This window comes from Eretmochelys imbricata, chromosome 1 (genome assembly GCF_965152235.1).
Source record: "Eretmochelys imbricata isolate rEreImb1 chromosome 1, rEreImb1.hap1, whole genome shotgun sequence".
In the NCBI taxonomy this organism is placed as follows: Eukaryota; Metazoa; Chordata; order Testudines; family Cheloniidae; genus Eretmochelys; species Eretmochelys imbricata.
This window is the reverse complement of record NC_135572.1, coordinates 303,769,257-303,786,044: the sequence shown is the minus strand read 5'-3', so window position 1 is coordinate 303,786,044 and position 16,788 is coordinate 303,769,257. Positions and strand designations below refer to the sequence as shown.

Genomic DNA, 16,788 nt, shown 5'->3' with positions numbered 1-16,788 from the left:
CCAACTCCATTACAAACCTACTGCTTTGGGGTACTGAGTTACCAAACAGTATGGTTAAAATATGGTTTGCTCATATCTATATAGAGCAGAGCTCAATTTTAAGCATATCATTGCACTATCATGATTCCGCTGGATGCCATAGCAAAGTGGTAGTACAGATGGGAACTCAATGTAATATAATATGCTTATATTTTAATTGTATTAGTACCATATATTATATGTATTATAGTTCCACAAATACATCTATATATCTATCTATAATTCCACAAACCTGGCAGAATTGAAAAATATAAGGATACTTTTTTCCAAGTGTTAGCAGCTTTCAAGTTTAGAGTGAAACAACTATAATAGGCTAATAGTTTTGTATGTTCCCCATTACGTTAGCTTTGTATTTTTGGCTTTATATTAGACTGATGCAATAGCAAATTTTCTGTTATTTTAGACTTCACACACTGTGATATCTTGCAAGATGTAACTTCTCATTCATCAAGACATCTTGTAAGTACTTTTTACAATAAAATTTGTGCAAAGCTTACCAAGGTAAAATATAATTACAAGTGTTTTGAACAACTCTTTAATGTTTTTTCAAAGAGTTTGAATAAATATGTCTCTTTCATCTAACCAGGATGATTAATCTAGTGCTAGATATATTTACGAGCAAAAAAAAAATCCAAAAAGGTATAACTCTTTTTTCTCTGGCAATTTTTTCATGTTAAAATGTTTCAAGAGAGTACACACCATATGTCACTAAGCAAAGGAGTTTGTTTTTTTGCACAAATGAAAGACACCTAATAACCAGGCACATAAGTTATAAATCGATTACACTTATGAAAGAAATATAACAAATCATTCAACAGAGAACAATCCTATTTGCTTGTTAAAAAAGATAGTAATTGAACTGAGTAGCTTCAAACCAAAAAATATAGAAATTTCTATTATTAAATTTTACACAGTAAATACAGCAATAAGGATTTATTTCTGTTTGAATTAGTATATAAGACCTCTGAGCTTCAGTTGTCACATCTGCATCCTTTAGTATTTTACCAAAGTATTTTACATGCTCAGAATGTCATCTGAAATTTGTTGTCACTGTAGTAAGTATTATTTTTACTGTTTGGTTCAACCGCAGTTGACCCTCCACATCCCCAATACAATAAATGTCACAGGTAACAAATGAACATTTGTCTTTTTCTAAAAATTGAGCACAGCCTACTCCTACCTAAGAAGATATTATTGATCTTAGACTATGAATAAGCATAAATTATTCAGAAACTCATGCTTTCCATTTATCTGATAAATAAAACTTTTCAAAAACAAAACTAGTTTTGACAGAGAACTGAACAGAAAGAAACTGACGAGGAGGTTTCCGAGAACATGTTCTGAACTTCAGAGATTGCATGCTTTGTGTTAAAAGGCTAATTAAAGACCCAATCCTGTGAATTGCAGAGCCACCCTCAAATTCTGTTGACTTCAGTGACAGGTGAGGGCAAACAGGACCAGTATCTTATACCAATGTGCCATTAACATGAATTAGTACAGTGAGGTGCCTTTATGCATTGGGGTGAAGTTCTCTCTCCTCCCCGCACAGAGTCTGAGTGAAGTTGCTTTGTGTGGGACATAGTGTGGAACTTGAGGGGGAATGGAATCCCCACTCCAAAACCAGAGCATGGTGTAGGGCAATTCTTTAATATCTTCGGGTTACTGTCCCAGCTTGGCTGTTGCCAGTGCCCCTGCCCATACTGCTAGATTCATATGATTGCCGACTAAGTGGTCATATTCTCACATCTTATGCAGCATGGCTCTAAAGCTTGCCTCAGGAATGGCTTATATGGTACTGGGATGGAGTCCAGCTCTGCCATACACAGGAAGCACACAACACCCTAGTGTCCACTTTGCAACCTGCCCCACTCACAGTCGAACCTCCGTAGCTGTGTTCAGCTGGAGGCCTTCTGCAGCCTCTGTGCCCTTGAGGGAATTTAGCCATAGTAGAATAAATTCACACAATGGTTCAACTAACTGTTCTGATAACCCCTTCCTCTATAAACCAATTTATACCTTGGCATATCTGAATCTCCAACAGCATACGGAGGACCCAATTCTCATTTCACTGATCGCTGGGCAAATCTGGTATAACTCTGCTGCTGTTGCTGGAGTTACAGTTGGTTTAAGTAATAGATGATTTGTGTCCATAATGGATGGAAGTTCTCTTCTTCTGTTCCTCTATAAAATGAAATAGAGCCAACTATGCATTACTGAGGTACATTTTTTTCAAGGTTTCAGGAGACAAAGCAAAACTCAAAGAGTTTTTATATGTTACCCGAACCTTAAAATAAAAACCACAACCTTTCAAAATGCAGAGTTTGGATTTATGATATTATAAAGTATCTCAGAAGGATCATCCACCAGCTGGATTTACCGACTGACTGAACATTCTCAACCTCTCTTTTTAGAGAGGCAGTTATAGGACAGCTTATGTCTAGAAATGTCTCACAGACTATTAGCTTGTCATTGGTGAGAAGGCTGTTTAAAAGCTTGACTGCTGTTGAACACAGACTACCAACAGTACACCTCCTACCAGCAGACAGATATCTGACTTAGGCTGCCACTCCACTGATTTCACTACAAAAAGCCCTGCATTAGGACCTGCTGTAAAACTTTTGAAAACTTTTCCAGGAACTTCTATAATTGATGAACAGTACTCCTCTTTGTATCACATCTACTCCAATTTGTTAAGCCTTCTCTCTTTGCAACCCAATGCCTACTTGTCAGTTATTGTGTTTTGTTCCTATATTACTGAAAAAAATAATAAAATATAATTAATTAAAACACTTCTTTAATTTAAGGCTGTTTCATAATATATTATCATCTGCAGCCAACACAAGAGTTCACTCAGGGTGCTCATATAGCAAAGATACTCACAAAATACATCTCCCAGCAGTGGCTGTCTCCAATGAGCTGACAGCACAAGTGCCCCATATTACCTCGTGTGGTTCTCAGACTAATTCAGATATGAACCTTGGATTGTGCTGCATCATCTACAGCCATCTCAGGACAGCCAGAAGCGGCAATGAGAGCAAGCATGTTTCCTTTCTGACTATTGCTGTACTGGGCAAGTCCTGCCTCCACACTTACTTGAGATCTTTTTAGGGTTAGGTGATCTTTAATTGCTGGGCCCTCACAGTTCCTGTTTGGAAAGGAGTCCACCAAGAGGACTGGGCATTGTGCCCAAGATGGTGCCTTCCCTGTAGATATCAAAGGTAGGATGAGGGAGCCTGGAGTAGGAAGCCTGACCAGATACTTAGCCATGCAGTGAAAGCTTTATCTCATTGCCACCACAAAGCTGCTTTAAAGCCAATGTATATGTTCACAGGGAGGATTCCCCCTGTGTAGAGGAATTACTGAATAGTGTAGATAACTTAGTGTAGGATAACATTTTCAAGACTTGCCCAAGTCAGTTTTCAAAATGGCACTTAGTATCCTAAGCCACTAAGGTGCTTTGAAAATTTTCCCTTATTTTTGAAAAATCTTGATTCTGCTGTTTCCTAGACCAGCTGCAGACCCCACCCCCCCCCAGTTTTGCTGGAGAATTAGGTTACCTATCCCACATAAAGTAAGCCTGAAATATCATTTCCCTTTTCTTTATGTAACTCCCGGCTTGTGGGTTACATTTACATATATAAGGGTTGTTTTTCAAACTGCTTTCTACTAGAGCTAGGCAATTAACTTTTGGCTGTGAAAGTTGACCAAGAGGTAGAATTCTATGACTAGAACTCATGTGAATCCTACACTACCTTGCATATGATAGGTGTTGACTGAGGAAACTTTTTACAAGCAAGCTGTCATAAACATACAGCTAAGGGTATCATAAAATCCCTCCTTACCTGTAAAGGGTTAAGAAGCTCCAGTAATCTGGTTGGCACCTGACCAAAAGGACCAATAAGGAGAGAAGATACTTTCAAATCTGTCAGGGAAGGTTTTTGCTTTGTTCTCTTTGTTGGTTGTCTCTGGGTCAGCGAGGAATCAGGACAGGGAAAATACATCTCCCAAAGCCCTACTTGAACTAATCATCTAGATTACAAAAATTGTAAGTAAAGCAAGGAAATGTGTTAGCTTATCTTTTGTTTTAGCTTGTGAATTTTCTGGCTATCGCTAACACCTTTGTTAAAAAACCTAACACCTCTGCCTCCAGGCAAAGAGATAGAAAAGGAAAAAAACTCCAGCTGTTCTCAGCTCCTTCTTTCCCCAAGCAGCTAAAAGAAGAAAAAAAATTCCTAAGGTTTGTGCTCCTGTTTCAAAATGATCTCTGGTTCAAAATGATCCCACCGCTCTGCCACCATGTCAGGGTTCCCTCCCCACTCTGAACTCTAGGGTACAGATGTGGGGACCCACATGAAAGACCCCTTAAGCTTATTTCTACCAGCTTAGGTTAAAACTTCCCCAAGGCACAAATCTCTGTTTGTCCTTGGACTGAGGTATGCTGGCCCCACTAAGTGAATTAGACAAAGAATCAGGGAAAGGACCACTTGGAGTTCCTATTCCCACAAAATATCGCCTCAAGCCTACATCCCCTTTCCTGGGGAGGCTTGAAAAATAAACAAGGTGAGCACAAACCAGACCTTTGGGTTTGTAGGACACTAAAAACCCAATCAGATTCTTAAAAAACAGAACTTTATTATTTAAAAAAAAGTAAAAGAAGCACCTCTGTAAAACCAGTATGGAAGGTAATTTTACAGACAATCAGATTCAAAACACAGAGGATTTCCCTCTAGGCAAAACTTAAAAGTTACAAAAACCAGGGATAAACCTCCCTCTAGCACAGGGAAAATTCACAAGCTAAAACTAAAGATAAACTAATGCATTTCCTTGCTTTACTTACAGTGTTTGTAATCTAGATGCTTAGTTCAAGTAGGGCTTTGGGAGATGTATTTTCCCTGTCCTGATTCCTCGCTGACCCAGAGAGAACAAAGCAAAAACCTTCCCCCACAAATCTGAAAGTATCTTCTCCCCTTATTGGTCCTTTTGGTCATGTGCCAACCAGGTTACCTGAGCTTCTTAACCCTTTACAGGTAAGGAGGGTTTTTATGATATCCTTAGCTGTATGTTTATGACACAAGCCATGAACTTTCTTAGACTGCTTTCCTTCTTCTATGTTACAGATAGGCAATGGCATTCGAAACTTAAAGGTTTAAGGCTAATTAGTTTAATTTAAATGAGCTAGTGTTTGAAACAGATAACACTTTCACTTTGATAAATTAATGGTGTGGCAAAAAAACCCGCTAAAAGATGCTTCTACCCATAATAAAATATGATGCTCTCTAGAATTCTAATACTTCATCATATAATTATATTACCTAATCTGATTTATTTTTCTGCATGAAACATAGTACAAATATTTCCTCTCCACATTAACATAAATATAATTTTAGATTTTATACAAATGTTAGTGGAAAAAACTCAAGTAACTCTGGAATCATATTTATTTATTGGGCATTTTGGGTAATGACTAGTATCAGAGAAAAGTGTATTATGATTTATTTTGTTGGCTTTGCTGATAGCATGAAATATCAGATTACATTACTTTGTTTGCATAGAACATCCATCTGCAGCCACACGTGGACCCAGGATTTGATTAGAACTGGTGAATACTGCTTAAATTTTCCCACAAATATCTGTGTCCAATCTTTAAATGAACTTGTTGCCTCTGTTTTTCTCCTTCTTTCCCATCTATTTTCAACAGATATTTGAACAAGTGAGGCCTGATCCAAAACCAAATGAAGTAATCATAAGACTCCCTTTGATTTCAGTGGTCTATGGATCAGGCCCTTAAGGATTACTGGAATGAAGGTTTTCAGAAAATGAATTTCAAATTCATATGCACAGCAAATAAGTACTGAATGCTACTAGAGTACACAAAGGATGAAATACATCCTAGCCACATAAAAAGGTGGGTGTTCCCTCTCAATCCACATAGCTAAGAGAGAAGCTGCCCATAAACATCTGCAAAGCTACCTTGTTATCCTCCACCAAAACTCTCCTTAGCCATGATGCCTACAAAAATCTTCCGGTGTGCTGAGATCACTGCCTATCAGGCTGACCAGTATTGTCTCATTGTTAACTCATACTCCCCCATCTATTGGTCTATACCCAGTTTTCATCGCTTATCTTAGATTGTAAGCTCTTTGGGGGCAGGGGGCTGTCTTTTTGTTTCTGTGTTTGTCACAGCACCAGCTATAATGGGGTCCTGGTCCATGACTAGGGCTCCTAGGCACCAGAGTAAGACAAATAATAATAATAATTAATAATAATCAGGGTTTATGTGGATGAGTATGAAGAGGTGGGGGAGATGATATCTACCACACAAATCATGGGCCAGTGAGCTGCACAGGGCTCTCAGACACTTGAGGTTGGAGCAACAGCTGCAACCCCTCTGTACCAGTAGTACAGATGTTTTGGGCATGAGTAGTATGAAATGTTTTGGTATGCATGAGGCTGGCCAAAGGACCATTTCTACCACATATAGCGGCTGTAAAGGCACCCCGCGTTAAACCGGGGCATCTGCATTCCTTCTGCAGCCCCTACATGAGGTTTAAGACATGTATATTTGATGCATTATGCAGAGTAAATTGACTTAGAACTGCTTTCTCCGCCTTCAGAACTTTTTTGTCTGTTCACTCTTATCTAGTCCCTTCATCCCATCTAACAGAAACGCTGTATGCACAGACCAGTGATGTCTTATGGGGAATGCGAGGCGCCCAAAATGTTTAATTTCTCTGTTTTTTAGAGCCCAAATCTTGTATACCATGGTTACTATTAAAAAATCAACATTTGTGAACAGGTCCCACTACACAGGTCCCCCTGTTATTTTCTATTCTAAGTCAAGGGAACAGTAGTATTCCAGAATTATATAGGCAAATACCAATTTCTTAATGCAGATCATTTATCAATTAATTTCAACCATGGGAGAGAGAGAGATTGGGGTGAAATCTTGCAATGGTAATGTTTCTGTCTAAAGGGACCATGGTATAGAAAGTTTAAAACAAAATTATATTTTCAGCTAAGTGATATTTAACTTTGGTAATTAAAGTTGCGATCTTCGTAAGTAAAGTATTTTAATATAGTAAGTGTATACTAGCTCTAAAATATTCATTGGTGCATTTCTTTTTTCTTTTCTTTTTCAAAACTTTTCATTAAGGCAAAGTTACAATAATGTTAACATACTAGATCGTACATTACTTGTTACTTATTCAGATTCAGGTTAATGTTCAATAAACCGGGCTGAAGATTCTGGCTTGCTGGCTGGGGAACCCTCCTTCTCTGAGTTCACTACAAAGGGTGACCAAATTTCTAAATACTACTATCTTTCCGCTTCTCTTCCGTAATTACTTGGTGTGAAAAGATTTTCCACTACCGGGACCATCCGTATTTTACTATATCATAATTCCACAGGACAAGAAGTCATGTTTTTCCAATAATGTGAAACACACATTAGTGCATTTCTAAGTGCTATCTGGTACATGTATTGTGTAACACTACTGTTCGAGCAAAATAGCTTTAAGGGCTAATCCCCATTAGCCTACACCTATAGGCCATGTCTTATTACCTGGTGCCGCTACTGTACACTCTTACCATACAGCATTCTACAGCAAACCAACTGTAAGTGAGTGGATGGTGAATTAGCCCTTGTGGATCTGGGTCTAAGCTCACTTACACCAGTGTAAATCAAGAATACCTCCATTAAAGTAATTGGAATTACATGACTGTAAAAACAGGCAAGTGAAGTCAGAATCAGGCCCACTGTGCTCTGCAGTGACAGCATTAAATGCAGTAGGTGATGTCAAGAACTAAAGTGAGATCATATCAAATAAATCAAACATTATTTTTAATGTTGGAATTTAAGACACTAATTGAAATATATATTTTGACAGCATTATCACTACCTGCCTTCCCCATACACCCATCCCCACTGTAAGAACAAACACTGGCATTATTCTCTTTGTGATCATAGTTAAACCAAAGGAACCCAGTGCAGATAAGTCTCCCAATGCATCCCCTCTGGCATTCCCAGGCTCTGCTGTTGTGAGAGCAAGAGATGTCAGGCAGACATGCCAAACCCACGAAAAAAACGCAGAAATTGGGCTTGTTTTTGTCTTAATTGGCTTGTGGATTGCTTGTTGGCTAGTTTTTGGCTTGTAGCTTGTTGCTTGTTTGGCTTGTAGCTTGTTGTAGCTTGTTGCTTCTTTTTTTTTGATTGGCTCCCAGCAAGCAGGGACAAGGGGTGGCAAACAGGGTCAAGGATGGGAGACAGTCAGGGGTGCACAGCAGGCCACCACAGGCCCAGACTGCACGCCGGGGGGATCTAGTCATATAGAGTGTTGGGGTTCTTAGGGATTGGCTTGTTTTGGCCTTGTTTTGAAATGGGATTAGCTTGATTTTTGGCTTATTGTGAAAGGCGGGGTGTTTATTTACTGCATGAAAGTTGGTAACTGTGATCTAAGACCATTCTGGAAACGAGGAAGAAGATCCTCAGCTGGTGTAAATGATCATCACTACATTGAGTTCAGCGGAGCTTGACATTTTGCACTAGCTGAGGATCTGTCCGAAACGGGTGTCGGAAATGGAAGCAAGTGGTGCTGATACCAAGCCACTGGGCTGACTAAAAATCTTACATTTCATTTTTTAAATGGTTTTAGGAAATTCGTTTTTTGAAACAGATTTAGTATTGGAAACCTTGCGAATTAAAACAAGAAAAATAAAAAATGTTGGCATTTACACATGAACAGCTGCAGCTCTGTTATGCTTTATAGTTACTGTACACTGTGGGACAGCGTTTGAGCCAGTTCTGAAATTAAAATTGATGAAAAATATTTAATTTGCCTGACAATCTTTCTTTTTGGAGGTTTGTAAAGCATTTCGAAATGCCAAGAGTTGCAAAATCAAATTCGTTTTTGCCTGCTCTATCTCTATTTTCAGCGTACTTTTAACTATCCTGGCAGGTTTATGAAATGTGTCTTTAACTTATTGCTATTCAATGCATACCCTAATGATTTTGAAAATAATGAATAGCATGGTATTTTATATCCCTGTAACACCTCCATCCAAGGAGCTGAAAGTGTTTGACAAATGCTAATTAAATATTAATTAATATTAGTTTCAGTTTCAATATGCCTGGAGAGGATGCCAGTTTATTTGTTCTATTACATAAGTACACATTAAATAAATTACTAAGTGCACATGCTTCATGCAGTGATAATGATCAGTAACTTAACATCTGATTCTCTACTCCTTGCTCAAACAAAACTCTATGGAAATTTCTATGGAAATTTCATTCCGAATATTAATTCTGGGTAACTGATGTTCTTATTTTGGGTAAGAAGTTACAAGTATTAAGCTGTATGCTCTTCAGTGTCCATTAGCTGTCTTTGCCAATTCTCAGTCAACTGAGTTCAATGGGAATTATGCCTGGATACAGTCGCAATACAAGGCTCTTAAAATAGTGTGCCACAGATATTTCAAAACTTACTTTTCACCAAGCACACTGATTTTTTGTTAACACAGGAAGATTTGTAAAAGGGAAAAATAATGCACTTTTTGGCCTGTCACAAAAGACAAGAACTGAGCAGGAAAATAGTCAAAGTATGACTTTCATCTCATCACTTGATCTTAGCAGAACTCTTACTTCCTGATCATCAAAGCTGAAACATCATAAAGGCTTTTGCAGAGGAGGGAGGGTCATGAAAGGTTTAGAAGAAAATTCTAAATAAGAATTGCAATAAGTAGCTCAAAGTTGCTGGTAATTGTAGGTAATAATATCTACCACCTACATGTGGCTGGATATATCTTGTATGCAAACCTTCTGCATTTTCAAATTTCACCTGTTACTGACTGGGAAACTGAGTTACAGGTTGTGCCTTGCTTTGTGTGTGCTGTGACTTAGTGGAATTGTCACAGGTCTGAGAATCTGGATTCTGGCACTGATTTTTGTGGACTTGGGTTGGTTATTTAACTTATCTTTAGCTTTCCAGGGACAGATTCTGTGCTGTTCAGGGATCTACTCAGCACAGGCAAGTGGAAGAGAGGGGGGTCATCAGTGAGCTTGTTATGGTTCCCTGTTTCTGTGGATAGATCTTTGCCCGGTCTGGGCCCAGCATAAATTAGAACAGCCACAGGTTCCTTTAACTTGTGCCTCCTGGCTGTGATCCCCCACGGACCATGTGCCATTTGAGAGTTGCCCAGGCACAGCTGCGTTCCGATCCCACTCCTCCTGACATGTTGTCTATGGAGAGGAGAGGGCGGTTGGTGGAAGACCTAGATGTAAATTGATTTTTCCACTAGCTGAGACATCTGTTCCATTGAGGAAACACTTAGCAGGCTAAACACAGCCAGTTTCAACTGGTGCGTAAGAGCTGGCCGACAGGGAGAGAATCTGGTCCCCAAACTGTGAATTGGGGGTAATAATATTTAGTTACTTCACAGGGTGATATGAGGCACTGCATAAATGATGGATGTAAAGTGATAATTTAATTGTGTCTGTAAAGTTCTGTGTACAGTGAGTGGAAATTACTGTCAGTCAGAGGCAGAGTAGGGAATATAACTCAGGATTTCCGAGCTCCCACCACTTCCTCCCTCTACTAGACCTTTAGGGTGAGGGAGAAATATTAATTTTCTACTATAAATTGTGAGTGGAAATGGGTTTTTCAGGCTTTTGAAAACATCTAGAAAATGGCAAATATTAGAATTTTTTTTTCAATATTTTGTAACATTCACCCCCAACCTCAGACACAGGGAGCCTTTGTCTCAGCCAGCAGGGGAAGGAAAACTCTGGGCCCTTTAAGGATTTCCCCCCCTCTTTTTTTAACTCCCCTCCTCGTGGGCACTCAGCGTGTTCATGGGCTTGAGGAGGGAGGTACTGCTTGGCTGATTGGTTGGACGGAAGGGTGCAATGTAAGCCAGTTGGCTCCTATGAACCTTAGGGGAGAGCTTAGAAACCTTTGCACCTGGCAGCAAAAGATTTGTGATTAGAGTAGGGCCAGATTTTTAGGTTTTTCTGTGGACAAGATGTTAGCTGTTTCTGGGGGGCTGGGAAGAATTTTTTCCCCCTCATTGCAAGCTAGAGAGGCCTGGGCGATATGGTGTTTATATATCTTCATCCCAGAAGCCAAGAGACCTGGTGGGAAGGGAAGGTTGTAAACTGTCTGTTGTCACTGCTTGGCAGGTATCCAGTGCAGGCAATCATTCAATAGGGAGCCCAGTTTCCTGATAAGCTGGAATTGAAAGTGAATTTGGAACAGAATCTCCTGAAGAAACTGGGGAATAGTCCTGGGCCTCTTAATGTCTGGTACAGCAAAGAGACAACACTCTCTTCCTCATCCCCATAACTCTTGTCTAAGGGGAGGACGTGGGGTACCAGTTATGCTGTTCAGACCAGATTAATGGTGGGTGTGTAGTAGCTAAGGGCAGCCCTCCCCAGGTAGTATGGATTACAAAGGAAAAGCGACCTGCACTGGATGACTTATTGCTGGATAGCTCATGTTTCTTAATAAAGCTGTGGTCTAATTAAATGATATTCCTGGCGTCTTCTCTTTCCTTCTGGTGTGTCGGGACAATGCTCCAATTTTGCAAAAATTCAGTGAACTCAAAACCATACCGATTTTGTTTTTAAAAAATAGCTACAAAAAGACTTGTATTAAATATTTGGCTCTGCTCCAGTTTCATATGTTAAAAAAAGCAAGTGAACCTTACTTGTGTTCTGTTGAATTTAGCCATTTCAAATAGCTTTCCCTTTCTAGCATGACTGTTTTATTGCTATCAGACCTTAACTTAGCTGAAGTTCTTCTGGTTTACCCTGGTTTAAACATATAAAGAGCCAGATTTTCAAAAGTACATGTACCCAGATTTCATGCATGAAAACTCTAATTCTCATGTTCAACCTCTGTTTTGTGCATGCATCAAAATATGAGTACATGCAAATCAGGAACTGGGCACACACACTGGAATTTGTGTCCCTGCAGGTGAGGCAGGCATAAAATTGTGTGCAAGCTTTTTCATGTGCACGCCCTGGAATCTGGTAAGGCCCAAATCCTGGTGATACACCCAAATGACAACATGGTGCTGCCCATGGTAGTGCATGTAACTAAATATGTTACATGTGAGGTGATTACAATACAAATAAAAATAAATGTGTGATGCTTTGCTTCTGGTTTACCACTCTTGGTGGGTTCCTACAGGAGCAGTCTATTTGCTGCTGCAGCACTAGTTTACGGCTTGCTGTAAATAGCAGCATACAGACTGGACCAACCATGTTCTGTGTAGTGATGACATGTTCTAACATATTTTCAAGATGTATCTGATAGTCCATTCGTGTGTGCCATGGCAGCAGGGCCACCTGGGAGGCAGGGAATGAGCCCCAATGCCACCAAACTGAGTGGCATTGCAATCTGGTGCATGGGTCACAATGCTACTTAGGTTTGGCCCAGCTGCCCCTCCATCAGGCTGAACCTGAGTGGCACTGCGATCCTATGTGCCATGTCACAACGTCTGGAGCGGGGAGCCCAACTCAGCCCCTGTGGGACTGGAGCCACTGCTGCGGGGTTAGTGTGGGGCATGCCAGCTCTTCAACGCCCCACTCCATCCTTTTTTCATGAGTGTTTTTGTACCATTGGTGTTCTGGAGGGGCACTCACTTTCAGATTTTGCCCCAGGCCCACCTGCATGCCAGGATACTATCTAGATGCCCACATGAATACACTACTGCTTGTGTGAAGGTCTATGGCTTTTCCCTCCTGCACAGATGTCAGCAAGATTTATCTCTGTAAATGTATGTCTCTATCAGTGTCTATCTGTTTGCCGTTTTTTTACTCTACTGGATATTGATCATGTCTGAAAGTATTCTCAAGTTTGTTTAGCCTTCTTCCCTAGCTGAAGAAAATGAGTAGAGTTTAAATGCCTTGGAATGAAGCCAAAAACAAATATTTATTTTTGGATGTGTCAGGGCCTGTAATGTGGGTTGTCCGGTGACTGGAGCCAGGAGTAGCATCGGGCTCGGGGTCATGCCATGGGTCAAGCCAGAGTCTGACTCAGAAACCATGCCAAGGGTCAAAGCCAGAGTTGGCAACTGGGGGTGGTAACAAGAACAGGGATGAGGTGCAGGCATGAGGAACAGGAACCAGGCAAGGAAGCAGGGACTTGGTTTCAAGGTCTGGGCAACAACAGGCCTAGCGACTAGTTGCTCGGGCAAGGGATAGGACAGGAACAGGAAGCTTTACACCCAATGATGTCCAATCACTAGTCTGCTGTAAGTCATCTGACCCTGCTGAGTCAGCGGGTATAGCATCTGGGGTGGGGTATTAGCAGCAGTTGCCATGTCAGCCCTTGCAGCTTGATGGCACAGAGGATAAGGCTCCCGCGTGGCAGCCCTACAAGCCTGGATTTGAAACTTGATTCCCACAAACACCCATTTCAAGGGTGATCCCTGGATGCCTTGGGCCAGGCTGCTCAGGATGATTCCTGTGGAAGGCCCATACTTTTTCAGGGGTGTGCACATGATGAGTTGGCTCCCAAGAGTGTTTTTGGGCCCATAGCCCTCCCAATCAATCACAGAGTACAGGGTCCCTCTGTGACTTTGGAAGTCCAGGATGTCATGGACAAGGTACTCCTCATGGTCTTGAACTTGAACCAGGGGTGGAGATGGCATATGCTGTCTGGGGAACGGATTGTCAAGGAAAGGCTGCAGGAGGGAGACATGTAAGACTGGGTGGATCTTCCAGGATCGAGGGAGTTGTAATTCAAATGATCTGCTGAGTAATAATGAAAGGGCCTTCTTATTGATGACCTAATTTGCGTGCAGGTCAGCTGGTCTGCAGGTGTTTTGTGGACAGTCATATTTTCTGGCCTGCCTTTATAATTGTGGCTTCTGGTGGTGTTTGTCAGCATGGCATTTGTAGGCTGTTTCGACCACTTCCAGATGCTCATTTAGGTTGTCTTGGGTTTAATGAATGGTCTGCACCAGATCAGAGGCAGCAGGAACCATTGTGGACAAGAGGACAGAAGGGTGTAAACAAGAATGAAAACCATGGCTGGAGGAAAAAGAGGCTGGATTGGGTAGAGGAGTATTCCACATTATATGCAAATACAGTGATCAGGAATACCACAACCCAGTTGTTTTGGCAGTGGTTCAGGAAACAGTATAGGTGTTTTTTAAGCACCTGGTTGACCCATTCCAGTTGGCCAGTGGTGGTGTGTGGAGGATGCTTGGGGCCAGACATTTAGGAAGTGAAACTCCTGGATCAGCTGCTGCTGATTCAGAGCCTTGGCAGATTGTAGCTATTCTAGATTTTTATGGTTAGAAGATTAGGATGAGGTGTTTGACTCCCCCATGGTATTGTCGCCAAGTCTCCAATCCAGGCTTGATGGTGAGTAACTCCTAGTCTGCTATTTCATAAATGTGTTCAGTTGAGGTGAGTTGTCATGAAAAATATGCAAATGGATGCATTTCATGTTGGGACCCTGTTTCTTGGACAATACTACACAGAAGTGTCATACTCAAGGACAAAGGGTAGGTCAGGATCAGGGTGGACCAGATCTGTGGAAGATGTGAAAGTTATCTTCAGGAGTTCAAAGGCCTCTGGGGGCCAGTGAAACCTTGCAGGTTTTTGGAGGATTGCAGTTATAGGGCCAGCGACCTTTGGCAATCCCAATGAATCTCTCAGAATCTCAGATGCTCCAGGGTTCTGCAATCCCACATTGCAGATACCTGCAATCCATGCACAGTCTGTTTGCTGACACGATGAACCCCAAAATTTGATGGATGATTGCTCAAATACACACTTCTCCAGTTTTCCATATAACCCCTGCTAGGGCAATTATGTGAGAACTTCACGGACATGATGGTTGTGGCTTGCTTGACTACTGGAATAGAGTAAGATATCATCTAGATATGCCAACAAACTGGTCTAGGATATCCCAAAATATCTTGTTGATCAGGTGCTCAAAAGTGGTGGGAACATTGGTGAGTCCAAAGGGCATTACCAAATACTTGAAGTGTCTATACCTTGTTCTAAAGTCTATCTTCCACTCATCCCCTGCCTGGATTTGAACTAGATTATATATTCTTCTGCGGTCCACTTTAATAAACACCCACACTGATCGTACTCGATCCAAGAGTTTGGGATTAATGGTAAAGGGTAACAATTGCATATAGTTATTTGGTTCAGAGCTTTGTAGTCTACAAAGTCTCAGAGTGCTGTCTTTCTTCTTTGGTAAAGGTACCAGGATGCCTTCAGGGGAGGCACAGCAGTGGATAAAACGATTAGAATAGAACCTCAGAGTTACAAACACCTTGGGAATTGAGCTTGTTCATAACTCTGAACAAAAGGTTATGGTTGTTCTTTCCAAAGTTTACAACTGAACATTGACTTAATACAGCTTTGAGACTTTACTATGCAGAAGAGAAATGTTGCTTTTAACCATCTTAATTTAAATGAAGCAAGCACAGAAAGTTTCCTCACCTTGTCAAATCTTTATTTAAACTTTCCCTTTATTTTTTTAGTAGTTTACTTTTAACAAAGTACTGAACTGTTTTTGCTGTTTGTGTGTGTGTTTGGTCTCTGCTGCTGCCCGATTGCATATGTCTGGTTCCAAATGAGGTGTGTGGTTGACTGATGTGTTCGTTGACTGGTGTTCATAACTCTGAGGTTCTACTGTAGTTAGTTTTTTCTGGAGGTACTCCCTTAATGATGATAGCTCTGGTTTGGACATAGAATATATACGCCCAAATGGAACCTTGGCGCCGGGCTGAAAGTTGATGGGGGTAATCGTAAACACAATGCAGTGGTAGTGAGTCTGCATTCCATTTTTCAAAGACACCGTGGCAGTCTTGGTACTTTTGCATGTAATTATTGGTTTATTGTATTACATTTGTCTTTATTAGTCTTTACAATATATATGAAAAGTATGAAACTGAAATATAAAATGATGTAGCTCAGCATTAATTTCTCAGCTTGTTTGGAAACAGCTAGCACATTTCTTTGCACTAAAGATCTGTTCAGTGCCTTTTATATCTTGAGTAAAATTATCTACTTTTACACAGAATTTTCTTCAAGCTCGCTTGGTCTGCAGTACAGTACGATAAAGTATTAGTTAACTGTTAGAGGAGAGAGAAAATCATGTAGAATTGTATTATACAGTATTGTTTCTGAAGTATTTTTTTCTCCTTGCAGGACTGTTCTATTTACTTTGACCTCTGCAGTTGTGCTTGTCATCACTACTGACTGGATCAGCTGGGACAAGTTGAATCGTGGATTTCTGCCAAGTGATGAGGTCTCAAGAGCCTTCCTGGCTTCTTTCATCTTAGTGTTTGACCTTCTTATTATCATGCAGGTACATTGTCTCAATGTTTCATTCAGGCTGCTGAAGCTGCCTAGTCACCGTATTTCCACTAGAGCAAACACTGTTCAACTGAGACTTCATAAAGTTAAATAAATGTTTTGTTTGCAATCACTACTGAGAGATTTTACATCAACAATTCTCAGGGACTTTGTAAAAAGCCAGTTGGCCTTTTATTGTGAAAACATTGCTGATTTGTTTTGCTAAGAGTGCCAGGTAAGAACTTGGTGACTTTCCAAATAGGAAGGTATCTTCTGCCAAAACTACACTGGGGGTGGGGGGAGGGAAGCTAGTCATTTTTTAAATGTAAAGCCTCTATTATGAGGATGAGAGAAACTCAGCAAAGCAAGGAAAAAAAGACTGCCTGTCAGGTCAAAGGCTTACAATATTTGAAATGTACACAATATAG

General features: G+C 40.6%; 1 protein-coding gene across 1 annotated transcript in view; it reads left to right on the top strand.

Moving 5' to 3' along the window:
* The window catches only part of TMEM117 (transmembrane protein 117), a 328,857-nt gene that overhangs the window by 240,497 nt on the left and 71,572 nt on the right, over positions 1–16,788 (top strand). The window contains exon 6 of the mRNA XM_077807768.1: positions 16,214–16,373. Within this exon, the coding sequence (XP_077663894.1) occupies positions 16,214–16,373 (160 nt within the window). The remainder of the gene's footprint in view (positions 1–16,213; positions 16,374–16,788) is intronic.